General features: G+C 39.4%; 1 protein-coding gene across 1 annotated transcript in view; it reads right to left on the bottom strand.

Moving 5' to 3' along the window:
- Positions 1-12,500, bottom strand: part of LOC138049239 (neurobeachin-like protein 1) — a 49,323-nt gene that overhangs the window by 22,572 nt on the left and 14,251 nt on the right. The window contains exons 12-23 of the mRNA XM_068895418.1: positions 10,650-10,753; positions 8,782-8,883; positions 7,864-8,018; positions 5,631-5,763; positions 5,265-5,384; positions 4,811-5,093; positions 3,822-3,925; positions 3,150-3,217; positions 2,683-2,719; positions 2,387-2,547; positions 922-1,580; positions 1-100 (exon numbers count right to left, since the gene is read on the bottom strand). The exon at positions 1-100 is cut by the window's left edge and continues 68 nt beyond it. Coding sequence (XP_068751519.1) covers positions 1-100; positions 922-1,580; positions 2,387-2,547; positions 2,683-2,719; positions 3,150-3,217; positions 3,822-3,925; positions 4,811-5,093; positions 5,265-5,384; positions 5,631-5,763; positions 7,864-8,018; positions 8,782-8,883; positions 10,650-10,753 — 2,026 coding nt within the window. The remainder of the gene's footprint in view (positions 101-921; positions 1,581-2,386; positions 2,548-2,682; positions 2,720-3,149; positions 3,218-3,821; positions 3,926-4,810; positions 5,094-5,264; positions 5,385-5,630; positions 5,764-7,863; positions 8,019-8,781; positions 8,884-10,649; positions 10,754-12,500) is intronic.

Raw genomic sequence — 12,500 nt, 5'->3', positions numbered from 1 at the left:
TCTATAATTTGCTCAGGATCTGTCACACATGTCAGATATTCCACAATGTACCAAACCTCTTCTCTTTCAACATTCTCAGTCAAGTAGAACTTGATCAAACCTATGTAGGAATCATTGACCAGAAAATAAACCAGTTTAACCTCTTTTTAAAACCAGTTTAGCTTCTTTTTCAAACAAGTTAAGGACGGTGCCTACTATTGTTATTGTGCATACGTTCTGCGCATCTCCAGATACTCGGATTTCCTATCGGTAGTGCTTACTAATGCAGGGATGTTTTTGCGCGGTTTAAATTTATGCGGAGAAAGCAGAACTTAGCAGGTGCTCTTGGTACCCAAAAAGAAAATTGGGGGTAACCATGCATTTTCCAGAGATAATCAAGCTTCAACTTGAGAAAGAACGCCATATATTCCTTTTTATTTAAAAGCTATTTACAAATATTGTTCATGAATTATCTTTGAAAAATGCGTGGTTACCCCTAATTTTCTTTTTGGATTTTAATAACACTTGTTGAGATCTGCCTTTCCAGCATATTCAGTAAACCACGCAAAATACCTTTGAATTAGTAGGCACCGTCCTTAAGTTCTAGAATGGATTTTTTTTTGTCTTTTACAAGAAAGTGGAAGTTCTTTCTAATAAATACACATCTGGAAGATGTGCTTATTTACTTTAAAAGCACTATTAGCCAATATAAAAAATACCATAATACTCTTTGTTTGCCCCTCTAAACATTGGCATAAGCATTGTTTTTATCTTCTCTTGGGACTTATAATGGTCCCAAGAGAAATTCGAAACAACGCTTATGCAAAATTTTAGAGGGACAAACAAAGAGTATTATGGTATCTTTTGATATTGGCTCATAATATAGGGTCATTTCTATTTTTCCCCGACAACAATTCGTCATGAAAGCACATCCACACAAACCTAATAAAGATGCTCTGATAATCTTTACTTCTTCTTGAGCCAGCTGCACTTCATTCTCGCGGTTCCGACCAGCGGAATTCGCCTCGGCTCCATTCCCGCCATAGTGTTGTGATATGATATCAAGAAAAAACCTAACGCCATATTCTGAGCGAAATCTCGTTGGATTATCTTTAATTTGTGTCGAAATGAACTGAATATGACCTATTCTAACATTAAATTCGCTAGAACTCCAAATCCGAAAATCAAACAAGAGGTTCTCGTGGACACTTTGCAACACAGTATCGTTTGTCACGCATTCTACCAGAGCTTGTAACGCTCTCAAAACTTGAACGTTAATAAATTTCAGGTCCATGTTTCGAAGTATGCTACCAACGTACGACAATGTTTCTGCAAACTCCTCGTCTTTGATGTCGTGTCCAGTTAAAATGCTTAAAAGCAGAAACATAAATAATGCAGCACCATTGCAGTTGTGTGACTTGCAGAGTCTGTAAATCTCCTTCTTGTAAAAGCGAAGATCGTGGTTGTCATTGATAAATACCCAGTCGTCCTGTTGTTTTAATGCGCATGCGCTTGTGCTTATGTTAATGGACTGACTGTCTGCAGTCTCAGTGCAGTCTTTTTCACCGGTCAGTTCCTCTTCTGAAGTAGAGCTGGGAGACCTGTGGTGAAGATGAAACGAAACTGTGAAAGCAATTTCAAGTAGAATATGGGAAGTAATTCTTTGATTTCTTGAGAGAAACTGCGTTATGCACGAGATATCATGTTGAGTATTTGAAAAAGTTCTTAAAAACTGGGTCTTACGATATACAGCACTTGATTTCTCTTTAACAAGTAACTGAGTTAATTAAAAGTTTTTAAACTTTAAATATTGATTAAAATCATCTCAAGAAACTCGATACAAAGCATCAGAAGGCTGAAAAAAAGACAACAATGGAATCTAGATTGTTAAGCGTAAACAGCAGCAATGCAATTCACCATCTTATATTTGAAAAAAAAAAAAAAAAAATTCAGTAAACACCCGCATATAAGAACACTGATTTCAGATTTCAGGCTGATCGTGTTCTTATTTAAGGGGTGCTTCGTAAGAAACCAGCCTGAAAGTGTTCTTAAAATGTTCTTACAATTGGTTTCACAAATTGTACATTACTAGAGGTTTAATTAACATACAAGCCTTTTTAAAATAGATTTAAAAGTTTGTAATGGTCCTGAACACCATATTACTTTGATCACTTACTGTGCGATACTTTTTCCTTATTTAAATACCCTTTCCCTTTATATTAAGAACATGTTTTATTTATCAGGCTGAATTTGTTCTTATTTATATGGTGCTTTATTGGCCAAATTTCAGCCAGATGTTCTTAATCCACTTGTTCTTATATGCGGGTGTTTACTGTACTATTAACGATAAAATAACTAGTCGCTTAATAACACGAATGCAGTCTTTATATTTTAACAGTTTCCTCACCTTTCGTAGTTTGCCTGCACCTTTTCCTCGGTTTCTTTCTCTAATTCAAATTCTTCGCGCTGTTCACTAATTCCGTTTGCACTCATTGGCGGCTCAAAGTACGAAATTTGTTCCAGCAAAGGCAAAAATATCTTCATACCGCCAATACAACGAAGAACGTCCTGTAAATAAAATTAAAACAGTGTTTTTATTCTATTGAAAAAGAGACCAATGAGAATTAGTGATAACCCTGATCATTTATCCCCTCCCCACCCCCCTTGTCATCCCACCCTCTCCTCCGTGTCTTGCTATTTTACCTTCATGTCCCATGTTGTACATCTATAGCCTGTTAGCCTGTTTGAGAAAAAAAATAATGAGAAAATTACTTCCTTTGTTGTACAGCAAATGTGAAAAGAGTTGGCCAATACATCAGTATCAGAGTCGGGCTAAATTGAAGATTGGCCACCGTTTACTGTGTATCTAAAAACCGTGGACACTTTGATTTGATTTTGACATATCCCAAAGTGCAGCAACCAATCAGAGGCAACATGACACCACAAATTAATAAGCCATTTCTGAGTTCATGTCTGCCTCCTCTTTAAAGCGAGTCCAAGTGCGAAGTTTTTCTTATGAAAATTAGTTTTTATTCAAATGTAAAGTAGAACTAATTACCATCACAAACATTTCGTACTTAGACTCGCTTTGAAGAGGAGGCAGACATGAACTCGGGAATGGCCTATTATACCGTCACTTGCTGCGCGCATGATCGGCTTTTTAAACCTACCTGCCGTCCAACTGAACTCGTCCCTGTTGAGTTGGAGTCAAGTCACTGCACATGTGATCACGACCAGCCTGGAATGAACAATACAATAGAGATATTTAACATCACCTTTACCACAATCGCTAAACATCAGGCTGAAATTTCCTTTGGCCAAAATCAAAGAAACTAGTTTGATTTTTAGCTAATTTCATCACTTATCTCCAGAAATGTACCTAATTACAAGCATGTCCAATTTTCACAACCAAGGCGAAGTTTCAATCGAGTGTCGTAAAACCAAATCGAAAGTAATTATTTTGGGCAATCAAACCCGAGACGCAGTCGAGGGTTTGCACAACTGTCGAGAATTCTAGTGTTTAGATGAGGCTATCGAAACGCGGAAAAAAACGTCCTCTATAGATTGCTTTTATAAAATATTTTTCAAAGATAATTCGACAAATGAAGCAAAATGCAGGTTTTTTTACTTCTAGATTGAAACAGATTTTCCTCGTATTTCCTACCAGCCAATCAAACGCTCGTCTGACTACATAACCAATCAAAGTTCGTGTGATGTCACAGCCGTGTTTCCATACTCTCACCTAAACACAGCTAGTGACCAATGAGAGTGAGCGTACTATCCTAATTATTTTATAAGTTTAAATGAAATCTAAGATAAAACCATATGCCAGCAACGTGCACCTTTGAATTGTAGAAAAGCACCAGTTTAAGCGTTAAGTCACTGAGAGCCAGTTGTGTGGAAGCAGCATTATCGATCGGTTGGAACAGGTTAAGGTCATTTGGCCCTGAAAAGAAAACCATACAATTGAGGTAAAAAACGTAGCTTTACAATAAAAGAATGGAAAACTCTTCAAATACCACATTCGCTTTCGGTATGAGATCAGACAAATAGCAGAGTGAAAAGGGAGGCACATACATTGTCCTGCATGTCTTTATAGGCAGAAATGAACAGGGGATTAATAGTAATAATAATAATAATAATAATAATAATAATAATAATAATAATAATAATAATAATAATAATAATGAACCATATTTTAGTGTCAAGTGTATTTAGCGCTCGGACACTAATTGGGGACACAGTACACACAGTACCCAGAGAAAAACCTCTCGGAGATGAGTAAAGAACCAACAAACTCTACCCACATATGACGCTGAATCTGGGAATCGAACCCGGGCCACATTGGTTGGATGCGAGTGCTCTCACCACTGCGCCATCCCTGCTAGCTAGCTCCTTCGATAAAAACAATATGTCCTGTGAACGCAGTATACAGTGTATAGTCACCAAGAGATACAAGTAAACACCGTTTTTCCCCATTACGTTTTGGCTTGAACCCCGGTTCAATTTATCTGCAATGAAGGAAATGATCTAACACATTTCGCAACGAATTTGCTATAAACAAGCAAGCGCGCATTTTTTCGATCATTCCTACTTATCACTGAGAAGGCGTTAATGTGAGTTTTAAACGTGACCAACTAGGATCACGGAATGTGGACTTTGGACTTTGGAATTGAACTGGATATTGACCAAGATATTGTAACATAAAAAAATCACTGAGATACTGTGCACTTTAAAAGAAATCGGCTAAAATTCCTTTGAACAAAGTGTAGGCTACCCGTAACTTCTTGTTTTTCTTAAACATTCTGACAGAAGACATTTACATTTGTACCTGCAGTATGCAATGCAATAATGTGTTGCTCTTGTAGTCCTTCACTGAACACACACACGGGACCTAGCTGACCCTGCAGGGATGTTGGCACACCCCACACATAATCCTGTGAGCCCGCTCCGATGGTGGAACAATGCGGTGAACTGGGTTCGGTCGTTAATCCCGTCAGAGAGACTGGAAAGGAGAAATGAAACTTCCGCTGAGTGCCCTTGCCATCTGGGAGTTCTTTGGGCGAGAGCACAGTCCGGGGACTGCCAGAACCTATCTGACAGACGGCTAGATCCTAAAAATAAGAGAAAACATTGTAGACAGAACTCGACCAGCCGCGTATTTTCCAACCTTAGGAACTCTTATACCCCTTGTAGGTTAACTTGAAAATCAGCGAAGCTTGCAACTGCTTCAGTTTCTTATTTAAATGCGATGGTTTTTCTAACAAGTAAAATATCTGTATTACCTCGCTGAGGCCTGGAAATTTCAGTGGAGAGTTTATCCTCAGGACACCATCAACATAAACAGACACAGAGGTTTGACCAAAAGGTCGACGAGAAGGCAAATGTGAGACAGCTATGGAGTGCTGGAAACAAAAAGACAAGGAATCATTTGCAAACCCACAATGAATAAAATAAAAATGCAAAGAGATTCTGCAATAAAAAATTCAAATGAAGTATACCGGGGGACTATCAGGGGATACTGAACAGAAATCGAATAAAATAAATTTGAAAATAAATTTGTTAGGCACAAGGGGCTTGTGAATGTGATGAAAGAGCTCTTTATTGATTTGTGAGGAAAACAAAAACGGGGTTCAGAGAATTTTCCATACCCATTTCTGGTCGCAAAGTTGACACACAGGCACCGTAACAGTGGTGTAGTCCTTTCTGTGACACACTGCTACTACCAAATGACCGGTGGAGGCAAAAAATGCTTCTAGACCAACTCCAGATGTGGTAAAAAAGCTGAGAGAAAAAAGTAAGAGAAGAAGACTCGGTCATGACACACTTCGCACATGAGAATTGTGAATATTTAATTTACGAAATTCGCCCCGTATTAAAACACGAATTAAACAGCAGACTACTTGTCTCCGTAAAGGGTTTGATTTCATGCTCGTATGTTCATTTTAATTACTGGGTTGCCATGTGGCAATCCAGTCGAAATCTGCGAAGCATTTTTCCGTTTATTTATTTTCTGTGTCAGAAATCGGAAAAATTGCGCAATAGGGTCTTTCATAGCTGTCACCCCCCTGCTAAGTATTGTCTTTGTGCCTAGAGTCTTCTGCGCGTATCTTTGGTAGGTTTCACGGGGTAGTAGAAATGCGTAGATTTTATCCGGTGGACACAGTAGAATATTTAATTAACCTGAAATAGCGTCGAAGCCGATGTAACGTGAATGGCGTTTTAGTTGATCTTTAAACCAAATACACCCTTTTGGAGCTCAAGAATGGAACGTCAATTCGATAAACAACACAAATGGTGAAAAATGAATATCGGGCATCTTAAAAGCGACGAATAATGGACTTCAACAACAATTGCATCTTTTGATCGGCTGTCAAGCAGTGATCTGTATTTCTAAATAATTTATTAAGCGTAGGGTTATGTAAAACACTGAAACCAAATGGCAAATTCGAACACCTTGAATGCATCTGTGTTCATTCAAGTCCGATCTCTGTTGTCTGGCTTTTTATATTCATCTGCACTCAACTCTGCACAGTCTTCAGGTAGAAAATTATAATTGGAAATACGGCGTATTCTCGACAGTCAAGACTTATTTGAAAAAAGCTTGTTGTCTTTTTTATGCTTCATTATTCAAGGAAAAGGTTCTTCAGAAAAGGGTTTGATCCTGATCTCCGGTGTGAAATTTACTTAGTTGCGTATGGTTTTTGACACGGTGTTTGTTGCTTTTCACTTTACTTTACTTTATTCGCCACAATTCATGGAGTGGCAGGGGAGAGGAACAGAACTTTTCGTCCCAATTGACACCTAACCCCTATATCCATAGATCAGACCACAACACCGGGAACTCCATGCCCTCGTCTTCTTGAATAGTGTGTGGGTTCTTAAACGTCCTACAGATTTTATATATACCCAAGGGTTGTGAGACGGGACCTCCGGCTTATAGTCCTTATCCGAGAAGACTTGAAAGTCGAACCATTTGCAGATGGCGTTACAGAGGCAGCACTTTCTCCTCAGTTATTTAAAGACTCTGAGTGTTGGTCCGGCCGGACTTGAACTCACGACCTCTCGCGTGACAGCCCGGTGATCAACCGGGCATATTGCACAGAAAGAAGGTTTTTGCTCTGCCTCGACTAGCAAACATGGTGTTTGTTTCAATAAAATGTTTGGCTGGAAAAGGTTTTTGTGTGATTTTTCTGCCTGTGTGGATTCATCATGTTGTGTAAATAACTAATTTGCATTCATGGGTTGAAGTTTGATATGGGAGCAGTTTTCATGACGATGACAGGAATTCTTGCTGTTTAGTCATTCTGGTGTAAAATAATAATAATAAATTATGAGCTTTATTTAAATAAAGTTAATTTGGGAAGTCAACAAAATTTCTTTGAGATTATCTACTGTGCATTTTGGTGAATTTTTACGTTCTTGACCAAATTTAATTTATGCAACAATTATTTACAAACAAGAAGGTATTTTAAAAACAAATAGTGTTTCGTTTCCGGACTGATAGTTTGTTAGGGTGTTTAGGAATGAGTACGGAAATTTGAGGAGGACAAACACGTACCAAAGGCAACCCAGTTTACGATCATGGAGCGTCTAGTTCTTTATTTGAATAAACAGCCCAACAACCTACCCGCCATTAAAGGAGAGTGGGTTTAATACCGGGCTGGCATTTTGCTGCTTCTTCAAAAAACAGCGATGCAAATTAACTTTTGACGTCAACCTGTATTGAACACAGTCCCTATCGTTGCTCGGTTTTGGATCAAAGTATGACCACTTGTTTCTTCTTTCAAAGGAAAATAAAAAGGTAAATTTTTATTCCAATGTATTTGGGACGATTTCGGAGAATAAATAAAGTGGAAAACTGAGTTGAGGTGATAGGCCAACCTGTAGAGAATTCGTCTGAAGTGGAATATCTTTCTTCCGTTGCTTTGTCTTCGATCCGATACGCCCTCTTTAATGTCAGCTGGCCCCAAGCAAACCCAAGCATGAAAAGTAAAACTGTTTCCTGGCCATTTCTGTAACCCCGGAACAGAGATTCCCTACCGGAAAAAGTTGCGAGAAAACAAGAGGTAAAACAATCCATATTGGGTTAAAATGGAGTAAGATGATACAAGTAAACAGGGACACTGAGATGAAATTTCACTACAGCTTTATGCAAAGGAAAGCACTTTATTCAAGGTTAAATTCAGAAGATGAAGCTCTGTAGGTAGTCCATGACACCACGGGTTATTGACTTAATGGAGAAACAACTTTTTGGTTTCACTAACTTGCCCGAAGGACAAGACATGATGAAACGAAATCTTTTCTGCCACTAGTAATAAGCATTATATTGTGCGTTTTGCATAACATGAAGACTTATCAGGGAAACGGTAAGCCCTTGCTAAAAGTAGTTATTGCTGGGCTGCCTCTACTAGGGGGCACCCAGTCATAAATTTGGTCGATCCTCGGTGTTAGATATTGAAATCCCATAGTACCGGCTCAATCTCTGGCATGAAAACGACAGCTGTAACCGCATGCTTTAACGTTTCTTCGTGTTATTCTTGAAAGGGTGGCCCAGTTAACGTCCAAGAATCGTTCTCGTTAGAGGTAAAAGCAATCGCAATAAACGCTGATCAAATGCGCTCATCCGAATGCAGCGCATGCACAATTGCATGCTGCAATGTGGGCGCGGGCGGGGAAATCCTCTTCAAGCAATTGACAATAATTGTTTTTTAACAACTGCTCTTGATTGGCTGAGAACAAATTCCACGGTTTTTAAAATCAAGGCAGTTAACAACTTGACACTCCAGGCGAAAAACTTACTGCAGAGGGGTGATGAAGGTCATAGTAGTGTTTAGCTCTCAAACGACTGCTGCTAAATGACATCTTGACAAGCGCTTGAAGTAATCTGTATGCAAATGGAACCTGGAACAAAAGCACGATAAATCGCAGATAGTTCGTTCTCTTTTAGAGGCCACACCCACCATACCTTCCAAATAAAATAACACAATATCCAAGAATTGATTAGTCTATGAATTAATTAGTTAGTTTATTCATTTATTTTGATTCCCTAATTTTTACTAATTAGTCCATTAATCAGTTCCTTTTTCAGCAAATTGGTTTCTATCACCATGGCCCAATTTATCATCTCAATCATTCATTGAGGTATTTGGATACCACTCCAACATTTCAGTATAATTTTCCAAATACAATGTAATCAAAGTTGCACTATGCAGGAGTATTTGCCAGACTGCTTTTGGAAAATTGAAATTCAGCAGATGACAATGTCACTAGTCCTTTAATAGGGAGCTTACGAAACGACGACGCTACAAAACAATAGGTTAAGTGAGCAAAAACAATGGCTCTGCACGCTCTGCACGCTCTGCACGTGCGTTTTACATTTTGGTACATTTCTTTGCCGTCATCTCCTAAATGACGACGTGAAATGACTAAATTCAAGGTTCTGCGGAGGACGTTAGCACATGACGATGAATTTTCAGTTCTGTCTCTACGCTTCCAACTCACTCATACCAGTTTAATTCCTCGACAGTGACTACACAATTTTAACGCGAAACTACATGAAATAGTTTCTTAGTGATATGAATAACGCGAACTTGTATTTTTAAATTATAAAGTCCTCGTAGCCGTCGTCGTCCTCGTTTCGTAAGCTACCTAATAAAATAGGCCACAGGACTTCAAGGGCAGATTCGGTAAGGTAGTTGGGGTTGTGGTCAATGCCGTGCATAATTATGCAATGCCCAGTTTTAATTAAGAATCAGTTTATTAATTGTGTAACAAAGCAGGCAGTGGTTATTCGCTACATTTGTAAATGGTACAGCGGGGGTATAGCCTACTTTAGTTGCACCGCTATTAAGGTCAGCTAATGCTTGTGATTAAAATGGAATAGTTTGCCCTCAAAGAACAGTCACGTACTCACATCTGTTCGAGTATATGACGCCAATTTTGTATCGAAGATGATGCCAGTCAGGATTTTGAATAAGCACCAAATAGGCAACTTTAAGTCATGAATTGAGTTCGGCACTGCAGTAGCAGCTACGATTGAAACCGTACCGTGCCAGTGCCGTATAGTGCCGAACTAAATTAACCTTGCCGCACTTGATGGTTTCCAACGTCGTGCTACTGACGACGACTTTAATTCCTGAATTTAGTTCCACTCCACACTAGTGTGACGTTTGAAACTGGCCTATCGTAAGTCTTCGCAAAATTTTAAGCTAACATTAAAATATCATGAAAATTTATTCAAGGGTGGGAGCAGTAAAGGAGGAAGGAGGTCACCATGGCAACCAAGCCACAGTCCACCTACCAAGGCACCTGTCAACACATCACCGGGAAAACCCAGCGTGTGGAATGTATACTTACCCCAAATATGGGAGGGAGGGAAGGCAAAAAAGCAAGCGAGGGAAAAAGAACTAGAGCCAAAGCACATGGCAATGCAAACTTCCCTTGAGTCCTCCCCCCCCCCCCCCCCCCCCCCACAAGATATCTCAGGCAAAACCGCTGAATTGGCTTGGTTTTAACTTTGCCTAAATTATAATTAGCCTCATAACTTGGTAAACAATGCCTCACAGAATAAATTTGTCCTTGATGAAGCTTGTTGACCATGCATACTACATACCCTTGGCCACTCCAAATTAGCACATATTTGAGATCGTCAGTTTAATATACCTCACCTGTGCGCCGTTTTCCATTGGTGCAAAGAGACCAATCAGCTGCTTGAGTTCGCGTGACGTAACTGAGTGTGAACCAATGGACTCCAGGATGCCAATCAAGGATTCTGTAGCGCGATTAAATCGACATTTCAAAATGATTTCTACAAATTTGCCCGTATCTACAGCTTTGTACAGACTTCCTTGTATTGTTGTTAATATGACCATACAACCAAACTGCAACACTTTTCGCTATAAAAATGTACTTTTTAAATCCGCCCAACCCATGACCGAATTGCTAAGACTCTTAAAGTGCCCATAACCTAAAAAGTTTTATTTTCCTATTTGAAAGTCCATATTAAAAAATGAACTTTGGCGAATGAATTTTTCAATTCCAGCGAGAGGCGAATTTTCTACGATTTTTTCAATCCTACTTTTATTTGGTACACCCGGGCTTCCGCTGGTCAGGACCTCACGGGCTCGCTGTGACGTAGATTAAGGAATGCTTGTTGGCGTGGGTCTTATCTTTTCTTACTAATCAACGCCAAGGTATCGTTTTTGGTATTTTTCAGTAAACAAAAAAATCAGTCATGCCTATATTTATCATCAAGGAAAGTGCCTCTGAATCTGGAAGTGAATAAACTGGCGATTTAAAAAAAAGAATTTGAGGCGAGCAGTTGCCGGTCTCGACGAGTCAGCCAGCGCTAGCACTGAAACCCAGAACTACACGGAACCCTACGTGGAAGAACCATTAGCAGATGAGGAATGGCTACAAAATTACAGAAAAGAACAAGAGGATAAGGAAGCTAGGTCTCGCGAGGGAATTAAAGTCAACGCTTATGTCTGTTCCTGTAAGCGAATCTCATCCGCCTTCAACGATCTTTTCGTTTTGCTGTCCATACAATACTGAAATTCATACTCTTTGAAGTGAATATAGCACAGTGAAGAAGTTTTACCGGGCTTCTGAGGAGGAGAAAAGGAGGCTCTGCCCGAATCGCGTCAACTCTCTGAAGCCGCCGCAGCCCGAACTTCTCAGTGGACTAGTCAATCTTGTTTTCTCTCGTCAAACCGGTTTTTCCAGTGCGAGCGTCAATTTAGTGACAAAACCGATGGTTATAATTGAGCCTGCTGTACCATGAAAAACCAAGATGGCGGCGAGATCTGGCATATTAGGCTTGGGTTCGAGACTGCGTCCTGGCAACATGCAGCGCATATTCAATAAAGATCTTACTCGATTCATGGAGAGCCTTTCTCGAGAACGCCTAAATCGAGCAAGCAAAAGAAAGGCTCTGCTAGTAGGGTGTTCCTTACTATACTGTTTACATCGCTATTCCTTTTTCACTTGAAGTCACTTGTTCCTTAATCTACGTCACAGCAGTATTGTGATCGGGAAGAATCGATAGAAGACTAAGGCGAATGGTGAGCCAAAATGGCGGCAAATTTGAACGTTTTCTAATTTCATTTTCAAATCGCGATTTGAAAATGATTTGGGAAAATCGCGAAATGTCTATGAGATATGTGTAGATTCAGATGACTAAGTGAGAAAAATTAGGTTATGGGCACTTTAAAGTGCCCCCGTGACCAAAAAAATCAATTCTTATTTTTCATTGGATTTCAACGTTAAATAAACACTAAGCGACTAAATGTTTTAAGCCTTGGTTTAAAAAAGACACCTGTTTATTTTAACTGGAATTTTCCTATTTAATGGTCCGCCATTACCAACTTTAAGATTTTGAGAGAGCCGGATCAATCACAAAATGACGTCAAAGGCTCACTAGTTTAAGAATGCGATGTGTGTGTACGCCGCAAGAAGCCTCTGAGGTCCAATCGGTCAGTTTTGAACGTGAGTAATGGCGGACTGTGAAATCCAAAACT

The sequence above is a fragment of the Montipora capricornis genome, chromosome 5, assembly GCF_036669925.1.
Source record: "Montipora capricornis isolate CH-2021 chromosome 5, ASM3666992v2, whole genome shotgun sequence".
Classification (NCBI taxonomy): Eukaryota; Metazoa; Cnidaria; class Anthozoa; order Scleractinia; family Acroporidae; genus Montipora; species Montipora capricornis.
This window is presented reverse-complemented; position numbering and strand designations above follow the sequence as displayed.